The sequence below is a fragment of the Pagrus major genome, chromosome 8 (assembly GCF_040436345.1).
Source record: "Pagrus major chromosome 8, Pma_NU_1.0".
NCBI classification, from domain to species: Eukaryota; Metazoa; Chordata; class Actinopteri; order Spariformes; family Sparidae; genus Pagrus; species Pagrus major.
Window position 1 is genome coordinate 21707612 of NC_133222.1, and position 18361 is coordinate 21725972.

At 39.9% G+C, this 18361-nt stretch overlaps 2 protein-coding genes across 2 annotated transcripts; both read right to left on the reverse strand.

Annotated features, from left to right (window-relative positions):
- Positions 1-224: 224 nt before the first annotated feature.
- Positions 225-5648, reverse strand: LOC141000671 (carboxypeptidase A1-like). Its single transcript, XM_073471444.1, has 11 exons — positions 5560-5648; positions 3283-3364; positions 2979-3113; positions 2721-2828; positions 2400-2501; positions 2164-2265; positions 1941-2051; positions 1690-1780; positions 1016-1215; positions 733-817; positions 225-542 (listed from the first exon to the last, which is right to left on the reverse strand). The coding sequence occupies exons 1-11, from the start codon at positions 5622-5624 to the stop codon at positions 355-357; spliced, it is 1269 nt and encodes a 422-aa protein (XP_073327545.1). The 5' UTR covers positions 5625-5648; the 3' UTR covers positions 225-354.
- Positions 5649-7895: 2247 nt separating this feature from the next.
- Positions 7896-16084, reverse strand: LOC141000670 (carboxypeptidase A1-like). Its single transcript, XM_073471443.1, has 11 exons — positions 15991-16084; positions 12960-13041; positions 12656-12790; positions 12426-12533; positions 10258-10359; positions 10008-10109; positions 9785-9895; positions 9310-9400; positions 8630-8829; positions 8445-8529; positions 7896-8215 (listed from the first exon to the last, which is right to left on the reverse strand). The coding sequence occupies exons 1-11, from the start codon at positions 16053-16055 to the stop codon at positions 8028-8030; spliced, it is 1269 nt and encodes a 422-aa protein (XP_073327544.1). The 5' UTR covers positions 16056-16084; the 3' UTR covers positions 7896-8027.
- Positions 16085-18361: the final 2277 nt, after the last annotated feature.

The following is an 18361-nucleotide window of genomic DNA, read 5'->3' on the forward strand; positions in this document are numbered from 1 at the left end:
GGGTAAAATTGGAAACATTTAAACAAAAAAGGAAATATTTTAAGGTCTAGTTAGTGGATACAAACCAAACACTGGCTCTAGAGAGGGCCTCTACCATTCTCTGTGTTTTTAGTGACTACTGTATCAGACTGGTTGGAATCTGGAACTGCTGGATGAAAGGTGTGAAATGCAAAAGAGGAAAAATAATGTGTGTTTTAACTCATAAAGAAATGGAAACTACAGGGTTTTTTTTCAGCTTGCACATTTATTTGACTGTTTGTGGTTTTGGATGATGGTGATATCAGTCGTAAAGATGGTGACATTTGCCAACAATCTCTTCTCTACTGGGATTTCCACTCATACACACATACACACTTAGTAGTAGTTCTTGTAAGCGTGATTCATGATGGCCATCAGACCCAGCCAAGTCTCCTGGGCGGTGGGGATGATCTGATTGGCGGGCAGGAGGAAGCCATGACGGCCGGTGTCCCTCAGCTCAAAGGTGTAGGAGTACTTGATGCCCTGGTTGTAGGTCCAGTCGATGGTGCCGCCGCTGGCTTGGTCTACAAGTGAAACAGGCATTACTCGTGATATATTCATATAAAATACCCTATTGTTAACATCTGATTCCTTAATGTACAACTTGGCTGTCTCAACAGAATTGCCAAAAAAAAGTTATTGTGACTGATATTTAGTATTAAATGTGATAAAATAAACTGAATTTATATTTTAAGCAGTCTTGCTGAAACTTACAGATGGTTTTGATGATGCTGCCATATCTGTATCTAGTACCGTGCAGGGAGGCCAGGTCAGTGATGGCCTTCCTAGCCAGACGGTGCTGTGGGAAGAGATTACCATTATCACATATAAACTTCTAGTCATAGTTTCTCATATTGCTGTTGCACATTCTAACATTCACAAGGACTGAGACCCTGATGAGCCCAGAGAAGAGATCCACAGTCAGTTTGTGATCATGAAATATAAAAAAAAAGACCTGGATGAAGAAGTCACAAAAGTCAAAGAATGTGTTTTTTACCAGCTCAACTTTGTCCCTGGCTGGAGTCCTGGTGTAGCCGTAGGGGTACAGGAGCATCTGGGAGTAGGAGTGGATGGACACGAAGGACTTGAGGTTACCATGGGACCTCACAAAGTCAACAATGGACTTGACCTCAGACTCAGAGTTAGCCCTGGGTCCACGGTAAGTCTCGGAGCAGGGGTTGTTGCTGGCACCAGGTCCTACAAAAAGGGGGACAACAGTGTCAGAGAAACTGCAAAAAATAACTAAAAAAAAATAACTGTGCTGCCATATGGTCTGCAGACCATCCTGTTCAAAGCCCCGGTAAGTAGAGATAAAAAATATGGCACGTTGGCACCATCTGGTGGTATAATCAAGCATGACACCTGCAGACAGGAATGCATGTCACTAAAATTCTACACGTAGCAATTTTAAAGATGCAATAAGCGATACTGGAAAAGAGAGTTGACTGTTGAGTCTCATTTCCAGGTTGTTAAATGCCAACAAATCGGTATTTGATGATGTAGGAATGAGACTCAACATTCAACTATCTCACATATTGGACCTTTAACTACAGGTCAAAAAGGAAATAAAGTTAATAATATGGTCAAAAAACAAAATTACAAAACAGAAACCTCATTGATAATGAGAATGTGGTGCCTTGGTACAGTTCAGCTACAAGGGAAAGACATTACCTCCAAAACCAGCATCCCAGTTCCTGTTGGGATCGACTCCGACACAGCTTGAGCCAGGGTTGGGCTTCCTGGTCTTACGCCACATACGGTTCTGGAAACATCAGTGTAACTCATCACTACTTGTAAACTATGTCTGTGTACAGTAGTTTTGCAGAGGAAGACTTTGAACCTAAACAGGGGTGTCGAAGCCTTTGAAAAATACCATAAATTATCATTAATCAACTTGAATATGGCATCAGTGAGAGACTCACGCTTGTTTGGGTGAAGGCGAAGCCATCAGGGTTGGTCATAATCAGGAGGAAGATGTCCATCTTGTTGAGGATGGCTTTAAGAGTGCGGTCACTTCTATAAGTAGTCACAATCTACTCACAGAAATGTAAGGAACACAATATTCAGTGCAGCAGGTCAGTGGTCAGAAGTTGCAGAGACAGTGAAGAAAAACCAAAATCAATATGAGATTTATCAAATTTGCACCTTTTTGGCGAACCAGGTGCCACTGGCCTGAGTGACCCACTCTCTGGAATGGATTCCAGTGTCGATCCAGAGGCCGGGACGGTTGCTTCCACCAGTGCTGAACTAGGACACAGGAAGGGAAAGGTGGAGTCAAACCAAAGTCCATGCAAAGAATAAATCAGTAAAAATCCTTCAAATTACATGGTGCATAATTTTCTTTTATTGAGTCTTTATTTGCTTGACTTTGTTTTATTTACCTTAAGCACACTCAGGGGACGACCCTCGTAGCTCTGACCGATCACAATCTTGCTGACCAGGTTGGGATTCTCCCTCACCAGCATGTCCTGGAAGTTGTAGATCTAAACCAAAGACAAGATCCAGGTCTTTATAATAGTTGCAGGAATATTGCCACACTTGAGGGATAAAGCTCTTGTATTCCAACTTTACAACCATAAACAAAATCTACTTTTTCTTGTCATACATTAGATTTGAGGATTAAGTCAAAACTGTTTAATTAAAGTTGTTTCTGGTAGTAGAGACAGTGGATACCAGCAGCTAGAGGGAGTGTGAGTACTAACCTCATTGATGGTGTGGTACTTGGAGTAGTCGAAGCTGTCAGTGGATCTGGGGCCAGCAGCAGCACGAGCAGCAGACTCCATCTCCTCCTGCTCCGCGTCCAGCAACGCCTGCACGACAATAACTTCATTCATATTTTGATTTCTTTTTTTTCTTTTCTTTTTTTTTATATATCATTATTCAGTCAGATGTCAAAAAAAAAAATTCAAAACCAAGTGCAGTAAATTTAGCTTTGTTCCTTTTCAAGCCTGGCCCTGTACCTGCAGGTCTTTGATCATGATGCTGTACTCAATGTCCTTAGTCTCCAGGTACATTTTGACAGACTGCAGGCTGTGGAAGGGAACTCTGACATCCACAGGAGAGGCCACATCGGTCACTCCTCTCCAGAAGTCCAGCTGAAACAAAACACGGATATCATACAAGAAGTTAAGCCTAATCACTTTTCAATTCATTCATAAAGTGCTTGGAACAAAGAGGTTTGTTGTAAGAAGGAGATCAAGATAATAAAGAAAAGGGTGTCACTTGAATGAAGCTTTAAATTATTGTAAGTGGATGGTAAATGACCTCGAAGTGGATCATGTCCTCCAGATCCTTGATAAGAGCCAGCTCGGCTACATCTTTCGCAGTAATGCGAAACACCTGATGCCTGCGAAAAGAGAACCACAATGTTTTATATCCTTTTACTCAATATGCCAGACCAAGAGAAAAGTTGGCTCACACAGGGTGAGGTAAGATTTCTCAAGGCTGGCTGGTTCTGCCTATGCAGAAGTTGTACAGTGGAGCAGAGTGATAATTCAGGTGTTGGTAGTTTGGTTGTTTGTAATGTTTGACTGGCACAGCAAAGCTCTTACCAGGGTTTAGGGCTTTAATACCGGTGTGGCATTCCAAACATGGAATATCACTGAACTGAATATCTGAATGTATAGGAATGAAGTATTTATACATGCAAAATGATTAATTATCCAGATGAATTATGTCCAAATGAACCAAACTCCTTATACCTGGTGGGAACGTTTATATCAGAAATGTGCAGCAGGTTTAGCCGCCATTAGTGAGTGAAAATATCTGACACCTAATATTAATTGGTTTTAACACACCTAGTTTGAGAATTTTTGCACACATTAGCAGCAATAGAAGAAGAGAGTGTGGAGGTGGGTGAGTGTGAAAGACTGCAGCATCACGAGGAAGCAGAATAGCTCAGTCTGAGGATTGCTACTAGTGTTTCTTTAAAGGATAATTTCAACCAAATTACAAAAAATCAGTGTCTGAGATTTTTATTTAAATTGAATTTTTGGACAGTTTTGAATGTATTTTTCAAACATGTCAGTGCCGTAAACAAAATTTCAATCCCCTCACCTCACCATAGTATTATGGTGTAGGCAGAAATCCCAAAGACAGACCCTCAAAAACATCAAATTAAATGCAGAGTATGTCATTTCTAATGCGAGGGGTTTCAAAAGTTGCAAAAGTTAACGTTAAACAAAGGTGCTATTTTTCTCTTGTCACAAAGTTTTAGGTTTAAGCACAAAAAACGCTTGGTTTGGGTTAGAAAAAATGTTTTTTGGTTTAAAATAGCTCTCTGTTTCAGTCGCCACAAACCCAGCTGTAGATGTCCTGAGGTCTCGGTAAAAACACCTGGTTTTGTCGCGACAAACAGGGCTAGAAAATTTCCCCAGTCGTCCTTAAAACATTCAGGGGTGTTGTCCCCTTCAGGAATTGCTCTTTAGAAAGTTTTCTGTTTATTGTCCCCTCCAATAGTGGAGTGAAATATTCGCCCTTGTACTCGTGTTACATTTAGCCATGTTCGCCGACTTCCTTCCTCACTCATCATCTGATGTTTCCCCTGAAGTGACAGGACAGGTGACCAAATAAAATGCACCATTAATTTGAATACAATTTTAAACCTTGTTGGAAACATTTGGGATGATGTTAGTACACACTGTGGAAGAAAAATACAATTGTCCAGGACATTCTGTCTTCATAAGATAGGATGTCGTACGTATCCTCTATAAATGTTAGGCCCGATAAAGTAAGGATGAGGGCATAGTGACATCTGCTCTATGAGTTTATATCTCTCATGGTCTTTGCGAAGCTGTGTAGATATGTCTACAGAACAGATGCCTGACAAACTAAAGCTGACCTTCGATCTATCTATAGTAGCAGACTTACTGTCTGCTATCCATTTTCTTTCTATTCCTCACTTGGCCCGAGGTGAGAAGCTCTGCAGTAACTTTTCCCTTCCTTGTTGTTAAACAGATAACCATGTATGGGAGGGATGCTTTCTGAGCTGTATATATAATCTGAACATTGGGGAGACTTGTCAGGATTAACATGACATCGCTCTGTGCAGACAGATGCGCTGTTTTGATCGTGTTTTATAAACTACTTCAACTTCAGTCATCGGTGTCTCGGAGTCTTCTTCATCTCTCCTGAATGGTCAAGCGAGCTGAAATTCCACAACACACACCTCAAAATATATAACAAAGCTCTTTTATTCAGAAATGTTACATATCATGTCTTTAAGACTAGATACCACAAAGGGTAATCGAGAAAAGAAAAGTCACACTGTGCATCATACATGCACATTGTTTCCTGTGCTGGCCTTCTAAACGTCCCCAGAAAAATAAAAGCATTGCATTTATTGTGAAAAGGGAGTTATTGTATAAAAAGGTATCTGAGCCAGTTTAAATTACTATAACTGGATATTTTCAGTTAAAAGGGGACAATAAACAGACTGAATTTTTTTCCCGTGCAATACATACATTACTTATACATTGTAATTTCACATTCATGCACACATACGTATAAAGACATCACTTACACCTGGCAGGCCCCACTTACCCCTCAAATGTCTCCTTGCCGAGAACGGCCACAAACAGCGCGGCAAATGCGAGCAGCCCCCTCATCCTGACCAACAGTGTGAACCTGGCTGGGGGCGAACGCAGGCTTTTATATCAGCTGGTCCTGTTCCAACACCAGCCTGAAGATACCAGACCACAAGTTGCACCATATATGTTTTTGACATATCTGAAGTTGCATTCAGTTCAAAAGAAAAAGGAAGGTTGCTTCAGGTTGTGGTTCCTTCTGTAGAAACCAGGTTCCTTATTAAGTTTAATTTCATTTTATACCACAAAGGGCTGATTACAGCACAATAAAGAGTTTTATTTGTTATGTAGTAATCATCTTTTTTTCCCCCATTGAGATATAAGATCTCTTGTCACAAGGTCTAGATGGCAACTTAAGCAGTTTCAAATAAAAAACAATTACACATGTTAGGACACATACAACACATTAAAGCAACATAAAAGAGAGTAGGCATGCAGGCTATACAAGCATAAACCATATGGCTTTCCAACTCCAGTCAAAGATTATGCAAAACAGCAACACATTTACTTCAGTGCTGTTTGTAAAAGACCTTTAAAGGGGTTCAAAGATTGGTGTGCTGCTAAGGTAATGGTGTTTTATAGCTCATTCCATGCTCATGGTGCATAAAAAGAAAACAATAGTTTTAACAATCTCCAAGTCCATCCTGGGGGCATTTTAAAGAATCTGTTTTGTAGATCCAGTGCTATAGTTGAAAAGACAAGTGGTGGAGATATAGAGATTTTTAAAAGATTCCTCGCACAAATTTCTTTCTAGCCTCAAATAGAAAATTGTTTTGTTTTTTTTAAAAACAGAAGAAAAAGTTTTTTCAATACATTATCAATATGCACATCAAAAGCCAACTTTTCATCAAGCCATATGCTGAAGTATTAGTAGTGACTCTTTCTTTACACATACAATCTAATGTCAAGATATAAGGATCAGATGCTTTGCAGCTACAATAATAAAGAATGATAAAGAGTAAAAACTGGAGATTAATTATTTTTTATGATGATATAAAACTGATAAAAGCAGCAATGTCTTACATTTGAGAGGCTGCATGGAACCAGAGAATATTACAAATATTTTATCAATATATTATGACTATCAGGTTGTATTTCACAACCCATCTCTTGTTGTAAGATTTTTTTTTATATAAAATGTCTTTTTAGCACAAGAAATGTTTCTGCTTATCTTATGTGTCAAATAAAAAAAACGTATTCATGCCAGAAAATTTACTTTTAAACATTTGATGGTCATTTCTTCATCAATAAACATGGCTCATACTTTTATTGTCAGAATTTAGGAGCTTTAACCTTAATTTTACCCAAAATGTTATGGTTTCAATGATTCTTTGTTTGATTTGTGTCTGACCTTCACAACACCTCTTTATGTCACCATGATCTAACTCAGTTTACAACTCAAGATGGTATCTCACTGCTCAACAAGAAGCCTCGGCCGTCCACCGTGTGTTTCAGCTTCCTCTTTACTGACGAGGCAAAACTGCACTCAGCTAGCAGATTATGGGCTAAATTCAAATCAGCTGCTGTGATACATGTACTGTGAACTCTGCATGTTAGCAGAGAAACACTTAGACAACATGAGATGTCAGAGTGCAACAATTCACATCTGGTGCTTATGCAGCATTTCAAAATGAGATATCCACCAAAAAATGTGACACCAACACTAACAAACAGAAACCCCATATATAGAAGTAACACTCAGTATTAATGTTAATATCCAGCTTTTGAATTCTACTTCTACAAACAGTCACATTTTCGTGGGTATAGTCATCACGAATGTTTCAATATTGAGCAATGGACATCAGATAACATTTTCAACATTTCTGAGTCACTCTAAAAATGCAGTTCTTTCCTCGTATACCTTTTATGTCACAAAATGTTTATCACACATTTGAGCATGTAATCATTCAAAGATAGCAGCAAGTAAGCAATAAGTAACGATCCTTGACATTATTCACTAATTCGACATCCCTCCGCTGTCCATGTCACGTAGCTGTTGCTTACGTCGCACAACAGTAAACTAAGATCGGCACAAAATTGACAGGATGAGATCAGAACAAAACAGGAATGAAGTTCCACTCTGTGTCACAGCTAATTATAAACTCTATTTTTATTTATTAATTGTTACAAATATCTCCAAAAATCTGTTTAAGATTGATTGATGGCGATCTTAGTAATGTGAGTTTTAAGAGGCGGGGAAATGATAAAATAAAGACAGGTGTGAAATGTTAAAGTGCAAAAATAATGTGTGTTTATATTTAGAAGGTTTTAACTCATAAAGAAATGGAAACGTTTTTTTTTTCAGCTTGCACATTTATTTGACTGTTTGTGGTTTTGGATGATGGTGATATCAGTCATAAAGATGGTGACATTTGCCAGCAATCTCTTCTCTACTGGGATTTCCACTCATACACTCACACACACTTAGTAGGAGTTCTTGTAAGCGTGATCCATGATGGCCATCAGAGCCAGCCAAGTCTCCTGGGCGGTGGGGATGATCTGATTGGCGGGCAGGATGAAGCCATAACGGCCGGTGTCCCTCAGCTCAAAGGTGTACGAGTACTTGATGCCCTGGTTGTAGGTCCAGTCGATGGTGCCGCCGCTGGCTGGGTCTAAAAGTGAAACAGGCATTACTCGTGATATATTCATATAAAATACCCTATTGTTAACATCTGAAATAAATCAAATAAGCGATTAAAGTACTAACTCTACTTCTGCAGTTACAGTTATAATGAAATTAAGGGTAAGAATAAGAAAATAAAGTTATTGTGACTGATATTTAGTATTAAATGTGATAAAATAAACTGAATTTATATTATAAGCAGTCTTGCTGAAACTTACAGATGGTGTTGATGATGCTGCCATATGTGTATCTAGTACCGTACAGGGAGGCCAGGTCAGTGATGGCCTTCCTAGCCAGACTGTGCTGTGGGAAGAGATTACCATGATCACATATAAACTTCTAGTCATAGTTTCTCATAGACCTGGATGAAGAAGTCATAAAAGTCAAAGAATGTGTTTTTTACCAGCTCAGCTTGGTCCTTGGCTGGAGTCCTGGTGTAGCCGTAGGGGTACAGGAGCATCTGGGAGTAGGAGTGGATGGACACGAAGGACTTGAGGTTACCATGGGACCTCACAAAGTCAACAATGGACTTGACCTCAGACTCAGAGTTAGCCCTGGGTCCACGGTAAGTCTCGGAGCAGGGGTTGTTGCTGGCACCAGGTTCTACATAAAGGGTGACAACAGTGTCAGAGAAACTGCAAAAAACAATTTCTGGCAAATCTATTTAATTGCGCTGCCATATGGTCTGCAGACCATCCTGTCAAAAGCCCTGGTAAGTAGGGATAAAAAATATGGCACGTTGGCACCATCTGGTGGTATAATCAAGCATGACACCTGCAGACAGGAATGCATGTCACTAAAATTCTACACGTAGCAATTTTAAAGATGCAATAAGCGATACTGAAAAAGAGAGTTGACTGTTGAGTCTCATTTCCAGGTTGTTAAATGCCAACAAATCGGTATTTGATGATGTAGGAATGAGACTCAACATTCAACTATCTCACATATTGGACCTTTAACTACAGGTCAAAAAGGAAATAAAGTTAATAATATGGTCAAAAAACAAAATTACAAAACAGAAACCTCATTGATAATGAGAATGTGGTGCCTTGGTACAGTTCAGCTACAAGGGAAAGACATTACCTCCAAAACCTGCATCCCAGTTCCTGTTGGGATCGACTCCGACACAGCTTGAGCCAGGGTTGGGCTTCCTGGTCTTACGCCACATACGGTTCTGGAAACATAAGTGTAACTCATCACTACTTGTCATTTTTATATTATGGATTAATTCTTCCTTCCATTGTGTTTATGTAACTCAGATTTATTTATCTGTGGTTTATTTGATCGCAACAGGCACAAATACAGAGTAACAGATTTCCAGATTTTATTAGATGTCTTTTTGTATTTTGACTGAGCAAATGTGACATTTGAAACCACAATGCTCTTGTATCATCTACACAACTCATCTACTGAATCGATCAAATTCTAAAACTATGTCTGTGTACAGTAGTTTTGCAGAGGAAGACTTTGAACCTAAACAGGGGTGTCGAAGCCTTTGAAAAATACCATAAATTATCATTAATCAAAAACTTGAATATGGCATCTGTGAGAGACTCACATTTGTTTGGGTGTAGGCGAAGCCATCAGGGTTGGTCATAATCAGGAGGAAGATGTCCATCTTGTTGAGGATGGCAGTAAGAGCGGGGTCACTTCCATAAGCAGTCACAATCTACTCACAGAAATGTAAAGAACACAATATTCAGTGCAGCAGGTCAGTGGTTAGAAGCTGCAGAGACAGTGAAAAAAAAACAAAATCAATATGAGATTTATCAAATTTGCACCTTTTTGGCGAACCAGGTGCCACTGGCCTGAGTGACCCACTCTCTGGAATGGATTCCAGTGTCGATCCAGAGGCCGGGACGGTTGCTTCCACCAGTGCTGAACTAGGACACAGGAAGGGAAAGGTGGAGTCAAACAATAATCCATGCAAAGAATAAATCAGTAAAAGTACTTCAAATTACATGGTGCATAATTTTCTTTTATTGAAAAATAATTATAGAATCTTTATTTGCTTGACTTTGTTTTATTTACCTTGAGCACACTCAGGGGACGACCCTCGTAGCTCTGACCGATCACAATCTTGCTGACCAGGTTGGGATTCTCCCTCACCAGCATGTCCTGGAAGTTGTAGATCTAAACCAAAGACAAGATCCTGGTCTTCAATTTCATGTGCATCACTTGAGTATAACTTCATTCTGTATACCACTGCCTAGTCTTGAGTGAGTTTAAACCTGTTGTTGAAGTGCTATCATTTTGGTTTGCAACATAATAATCTAGTTGTAAGTCAGGTTCTCGACTGACGTAGATCACAAGGGTCAAGTTCTGAAACTGAATCTGTAGAGGGAGGCTTTTGGGGCTTGGTTGGCCCAGGGGTCTCCTAAAGCAGCAGCCAGTTACCTCAAGGCCAGAAGGGCCGCAGCTTCAGTGGCTGCCAAGGCAAAACCCTTCGTGTGGAAGGAATTGGATATAGACAGAAGAAGATACAGATAGGGACTACCCATTGGAAGTTTCCTGCAAACTATCAGACGACTCACAAAGGGAAAGCAGAGCCTGGCTCAGTTGAGTGAGAAGTTGTGTCCGTATTCTCAGGAGGAAGTCAAACGGGTTTTCGGTGGGTGTTGGGCTCTGCCAGGGTTTTACCGATTCTGTTAGGATTTTAATGGATAGGATCTCAAGTAACAGCTTGATGAGGAGAGTGTTTGGTTTGGTGACTTTAGAATTGCTTTTCTGCTCTTTGCAGATGATGTGGTTATGTTGGCGTCATCAACTGGTGACCTTCAGAATCAACTCTGGTGTTTTTTTTAGTCAAACTCTGCAAAGTCTGATGCAACCGTTTTCTGCTGTAAAACTGTAGATTGTGCCCTCGGGTCTAGAATTGCTGGAATTGACAGCCCCAAGTGAAGGAGTTCGAGTATCTCGGGGTCTTGTCCATGAGGTTAAAATGGAGTTTGAGATTGACAGGTGGATCTGTGTGACATCAGCAGTAATGTGGTCATGGATGGGCCAGACCGCAGTGAAGAGAGAGCTGAGCCAGAATTGATTTACCAGTCGATTTATATCCCAGCCTTCATCTATGGTCAAGAGCTTTGACTAGTGATCGAAAGAATGAAATCACAGATAACAAGCAGCCAGGTGGCAGGGCTCACCCTTAGAGATAGGCTAAGGAGCTTGAGCATTGGAAGGACGCTTAGAGAAGAACCACTGCTCGTTCAAGTCAGTTTAGGTGGTTCAGGCATCAAACTTCCTTTGGAGGATTTTTCAGGCATGACTAACTGTTAGGAGACACTGAGGTACACAATGGAGAGATTATACTGTTTCCCTTATCTGATTTAGGAATACATCACATCCCCCTGGAAGAGCTGGACTACCTTGTTTGGCCGGCTGCCATTGCAATCCAACCATGGATAAGCATCAAAAGGAAGAAAGGAAGGAAGGAAGCAGTGCCGGCCCAAGCCTTTTGGGGGCCCTAAGCAGAATTTGATTTGAATTTGACTCCACCGCGGAGTCACCTGTGCTTGACAATTATTGACACAAATGTCACACTATAATGTTACATTGTAAATTGTATTAATACAGCGATGGATTATGAACTGCTGTCCCCCTGGGCACAGATGCATAAGGACCCCCCCTACCTTATTTGTACGAAAGTGGGTGCAAATGGGGGAAGGGGGGTCTGGGGGTCCTCCCCCAGAACATTCTGAATTTGGTAGATGTTATTTCCTGTATTCTGGTGCATTTTTGGGATGCAACTTGATGCAGTGTCTATGTGCACAAACTGCTGTGAGGTGTCTACCTCACAGCAGTTGTAGGCAGGTATATTGATCATGAAATCAGAATAATCTTTTCTTGAATTATTCATTCATTCGTTCATTTATGTCACTTTATTATATTTATTTATTTAATATGTAAAAAAAAAAAAAAAAACGATTTTTTTTTCTCGATTGCAGCCGCTTAGTTCGCTTATGCCTCGGGCCAGCCCTGGAAGGAAGGAAGGGTTTGGTTGAATTTATAATAGTTGCAGGAATATTGCCACACTTGAGGGATAAAGCTCTTGTATTCCAACTTTACAACCATAAACAAAATCTACTTTTTCTTGTCATACATTGGATTTGAGGATTAAGTCAAAACTGTTTAATTAAAGTTGTTTCTGGTAGTAGAGACAGTGGATACCAGCAGCTAGAGGAAGTGTGAGTACTAACCTCGTTGATGGTGTGGTATTTGGAGTAGTCGAAGCTGTCAGTGGATCTGGGGCCAGCAGCAGCACGAGCAGCAGACTCCATCTCCTCCTGCTCCGCGTCCAGCAATGCCTGCATGACAATAACATCATTGATATGTGATTTAGAGGACTTTTTTTGTTACATCATTATTCAGTCAGATGTCAGAAGTGCAGTAAATTTAGCTTTGTTCCTTTTCAAGCCTGGCCCTGTACCTGCAGGTCTTTGATGATGATGCCGTACTCAATGTCCTTAGTCTCCAGGTACATTTTGACAGACTGCAGGCTGTGGAAGGGAACTCTGACATCCACAGGAGAGGCCACATCGGTCACTCCTCTCCAGAAGTCCAGCTGAAACAAAACACGGATATCATACAAGAAGTTAAGCCTAATCACTTTTCAATTCATTCATAAAGTGCTTGGAACAAAGAGGTTTGTTGTAAGAAGGAGATCAAGATAATAAAGAAAAGGGTGTCACTTGAATGAAGCTTTAAATTATTGTAAGTGGATGGTAAATGACCTCGAAGTGGATCATGTCCTCCAGATCCTTGATAAGAGCCAGCTCGGCTACATCTTTTGCAGTAATGCGAAACACCTGATGCCTGCGAAAAGAGAACCACAATGTTTTATATCCTTTTACTCAATATGCCAGGCCAAGAGAAAAGTTGGCTCACACAGGGTGAGGTAAGATTTCTCAAGGCTGGCTGGTTCTGCCTATGCAGAAGTTGTACAGTGGAGCAGTTGTTGATAATTCAGGTGTTGTAAGTTTGGTTGTTTGTAATGTTTGACTGGCACAGCAAAGCTCTTACCAGGGTTTAGGGCTTTAATACCGGTGTGGCATTCCAAACATGGAATATCATCTCATCTCATCTCATTATCTGCCGCTTTTTCCGTGAGGGTCGCGGGGATGTTACCGCCTTATCCCCCTTTTTCAGGGGGTTGCGGGGGTTACTGGAGCCAATCCCAGTTACTCTATGGGCAAAGGCCAGGGTACACCCCTGGACGAGTTGCCAGCTCATCACAGGGCCCTTTCTGATGGCAGAGGCTGCCACTTAAGGTGCCATCTGCACATCAGGAGCAATTTTAGGGTTCAGTATCTTGCTCAAGGATACTTCAACATGTGGCTCAGTTCTGCCCAGGGGAGCAACCAGCGACCTTCTGATCGCTAGTTACCTGCTCTACCCACTGAGCTACAGCCGCCCCATATATCACTGAACTGAATATCTGAATGTATAGAAATGAAGTATTTATACATGCAAAATGATTAATTATCCAGATAAATTATGTCCAAATGAAGTAAACTCCTTATACCTGGTGGGAACGTTTATATCAGAAATGTGCAGCAGGTTTAGCCGCCATGAGTGAGTGAAAAAATCTGAAAAACACCTCATATTAATTGGAAGTTTTGCACACATTAGCAGCAATAGAAGAAGAGAGTGTGGAGGTGGGTGAGTGTGAAAGACTGCAGCATCACGAGGAAGCAGAATAGCTCAGTCTGAGGATTGCTACTAGTGTTTCTTTAAAGGGTTGTTTCAACCAAATTACAAAAAATCAGTGTCTGATATTTTTATTTAAATTGAATTTTTGGACAGTTTTGAATGTATTTTTCAAACATGTCAGTGCCGTAAACAAAATTTCAATCCCCTCACCTCACCATAGTATTATGGTGTAGACAGAAATCCCAAAGACAGACACTCAAAAACATCAAATTAAATGCAGAGTATGTCATTTCTAATGCTAGGGGTTTCAAAAGTTGCAAAAGTTAACGTTAAACAAAGGTGCAATTTTTCTCTTGTCACAAAGTTTTAGGTTTAAGCACAAAAAACGCTTGGTTTGGCTTAGAAAAAAACTTTTTGGCTTAAAATAGCTCCCTGTTTCAGTCGCCACAAACCCAGCTGTAGATGTCCTGAGGTCTCGGGAAAAAACACTTGGTTTTGTCGCAACAAACAGAGCTAGAAAATTTCCCCGGTCGTCCTTAAAACATTCAGGGGTGTTGCCCCCTTCTGAGGATTGCTACTAGTGTTTCTTTAAAGGGTTGTTTCAACCAAATTACAAAAAAACAGTGTCTGAGATTTTTAATTAAATGGAATTTTTGGACAGTTCTGAATGTATTTTTCTTTTTTTTTGTAATTTCTTTTTTATTGGTATTTATCATCAAAACAAACATTCATCTTCACAAGATGCATTCCAAATATCGTATGCATACATCATATATTCATGTTTGTTACAATTCGCAGTCTTTTTGATTGAGAATGTATTTTTCAAACATGTCAGTGTCGTAAACAAAATTTCAATCCCCTCAAACCACCATAGTATTATGGTGTAGGCAGAAATCCCAAAGACAGACCCTCAAAAACATTAAATTAAATTACGGGATTATTAGATTACGGGAGTTGTTGTCTTTATTGTTAAACAACCACCATTGCTGAGGAAAAACTATCTTATCTTAGTAATGTTTTAAAGTTTTATTTGTGCAAAGGCAAAAATCACGGGGGGACGGGGGGGTTGGATTATATGCAATGAAAACACTTGTGCTAATTCAAGTGGAACGATGTGTTTTTAACTTTCTAAAGATTGGTTCCCCCACCCTCCATTTGCCTCCCAGTGGTTTGGTCCACTGCCAATCAACCTACACCTCACACACCTGTCTCTGTGGAGCATCTCTCAGCGTTGTGCTGGTGATGGGCGGACCATTGTAAGTAGATTTTTTGCAAAAGTTAACTTTAAAGAAAGGTGCTATTTTTCTCTTATCACAAAGTTTTAGGTTTAAGCACAAAAAACGCTTGGTTTGGCTTAGAAAAAACATTTTTTGGCTTAAAATAACTCTTTGTTTCAGTCACCACAAACCCAGCTGTAGATGTCCTGAGGTCTCGGTAAAAACACCTGGTTTTGTCGCGACAAACAGGGCTAGAAAATTTCCCGGGTTGTCCTTAAAACATTCAGGGGTGTCCCCTTCAGGAATTGCTCTGAAGAAAGTTTTCTGTTTATTGTTCCCTCCAATAATGGAGTGAAATATCTGCACTTGTACTCGCGTTACACCGACTTCCTTCCTCACTCTGACATATCATCTGATGTTTCCTCTGAAGTGACAGGACAGGCGACCAAATGAAATGCACCATTAATTTGAATACAATTTTTAACCTTGTTGGAAACAATTGGGATGATGTTAGTACACACCTCCAAACATATAACAAAGCTCTTTAATGCAGAAATGTTACATATCATATCCTTATGACTAGATACCACAAAGGGTAATCGAGAAAAGAAAAGTCACACTGTGCATCATACATGCACATTGTTTCCTGTGCTGGCCTTGTAAACTTCCCCACAAAAATAAAAGCATTGCATTTATTGTGAAAAGGGAGTTATTGTATCACAGGGTATCTGAACCAGTTTATATTACTATAACTGGATATTTTCAGTTAAAAGGGGACAATAAACAGACTGAAATCTTATTCTGTGCAATACATACATTACTTATACATTGTAATTTCACATTCATGCACACATACGTATAAAGACATCACTTACACCTGGCAGGCCTCACTTACCCCTCAAATGTCTCCTTGCCGAGAACGGCCACAAACAGCGCGGCGAATGCGAGCAGCCCCCTCATCCTGACCAACAGTGTGAACCTGGCTGGGGGCGAACGCAGGCTTTTATATCTGAGGGTGCCAGTTCACGTGTCAAACCACGACCTTGCTTAAGGTGATCGAGGTGTGTCAGCAGCTGGTCCTGTTCTCACACCAGCCCGAAGATACCAGACCACAAGTTGAAACAGAAGAAAAAAATCCACTTTTGACCTAAGTTTTTTCAATACATTATCAATATGCACATCAAAAGCCAACTTTTCATCAAGCCATATCCTGAAGTATTCATAAGTAGTGACTCTTTCTTTACACATAAAATCTAATGTCAAGATAGAAGGATCAGATGCTTTGGAGCTACAATAATAAAGAATGATAAAGAGTAAAAACTGGAGATTAATTATTTTTTATAATGATATAAAAGCAGCAATACCTCATATGTGAGAAGCTGCATGGAACCAGAGAATATTACAAATATGTTATCAATATATTATGACTATCAGGTTGTATTTCACAACCCATCTCTTGTTGTAAGATTTTCTTTCATATAAAATGTCTTTTTAGCACAAAAAATGTTTCTGCTTATCTTATGTGTCAAATAAAAACACCTTATTCATGCCAGGAAATGTACTTTTAAACATTTTATGGTCATTTCTTCATCAATAAACGTGGCTCATACTTTTATTGTCATTTTACCCAAAATGTTATGGTTTCAATGATTATTTGTTTGATTTTTGCCTGACCTTCACAGCACGTCTTTATTTCGCCACTATATTTTGTCAATGTGTCGCTGTCACTTCTTCCTGCTGTTATTGTCATGCAACATTTGAAAATTAAATGAAAAGCAACAACACAATGAAGTAGATGTGAAGTGCTGATCTAAACTCAGTTTACAGCTCAAGATGGTATCTCACTGCTCAACAGGAAGCCTCGGCCGTCTACCGTGTGTTTCAGCTTCCTTTTTACTGTCGGGGCAAAACTGCACTCAGCTAGCAGATTATGGGCTAAATTCAAACCAGCTGCTGTGATACATGTACTGTGAACTCTGCATGTTAGCAGAGAAACACTTAGACAACATGAGATGTCAGAGTGCAACAATTCACATCTGGTGCTTATGCAGCATTTCAAAATGAGATATCCACCAAAAAATGTGACACCAACACTAACAAACAGAAACCCCACATAGAAGTAACACTCAGTATTAATGTTAATATCCAGCTACTTCTACAAACAGTCACATTTTCGTGGGTATAGTCATCAAGAATGTTTCAATATTGAGCAATGGACATCAGATAACATTTTCAACATTTCTGAGTCACTCTAAAAATGCAGTTCTTTCCTCGTATACCTTTTTATGTCACAAAATGTTTATCACACATTTGAGCATGTAATCATTCAAAGATAGCAGCAAGTAAGCAATAAGTAACGATCCTTGACATTACTCACTAATTCGACATCCCTCCGCTGTGCATGTCCCAAGTTTTTGTTATGCAACCCAGCTGATAAGGACACTGCAGAGGAAAAGTAAAGAGACAGAGGCCGAGACCGAGTCAGGTGTGGAAAACACCTGCTAGGGGGTTTCTGATTCACAGAGACTTACAGTGAAGCAGGTATCCTGTTTGTCCACATCTATGTGTGGTGCTAAAGTGGAGCTGGAGGTCCTACCCGCTTGGTTTAAGTATCACTGAAAGCCATCAGCTACAGACGTGTATAAATTCTCTTTTCGTCACAGTGAAACAGCATTTTGAGAACATATAACTTCCTTCTTTTGATGTACTCTTTTCTGGTGAAGAATGTAGTCAAGAAATATGTTGTGAAATAGGAGTCCTATATATTCCTTGTGATTTAGATAAATACAGAAAAATAAACATTCAATTAACTATTTAGCAGGTAAAGGTCCAGTGTGTAGGATTTAGCATTTAGCTGTGAGGTTGTAGATAACAACCAACTGAATAACCATGCCTCACCCTCTCTTTCCAAGTGTGCATGATGCTAAAAACGGACCTTTCTAAAGCCAAGTGTTTGGTTTGTCCGTTCTGGAATACTGTAGGAACATGACGGTGGAAGAAGACTCGCTCTCACTCTAGATGAAGAAGGCTCATAAGGGGAAGAAAACAACAGTTCTTAGTATCCTGTGATTAAACACTAATAAAAACATTCTGTTTACCGTATTTCATTTCTGTCAATAGATCCCTCTCAAATCCTAAACAATGGACCTCTAATAGATATTAAGGCATGAGGTTGTTTCCATGGAACAGCAGAGAAGTAATATTATCCAGCTGGATGAACAATGGTGGGTCCAGTTTGAAAGTGACCGCAATTATGCTTTGATGCT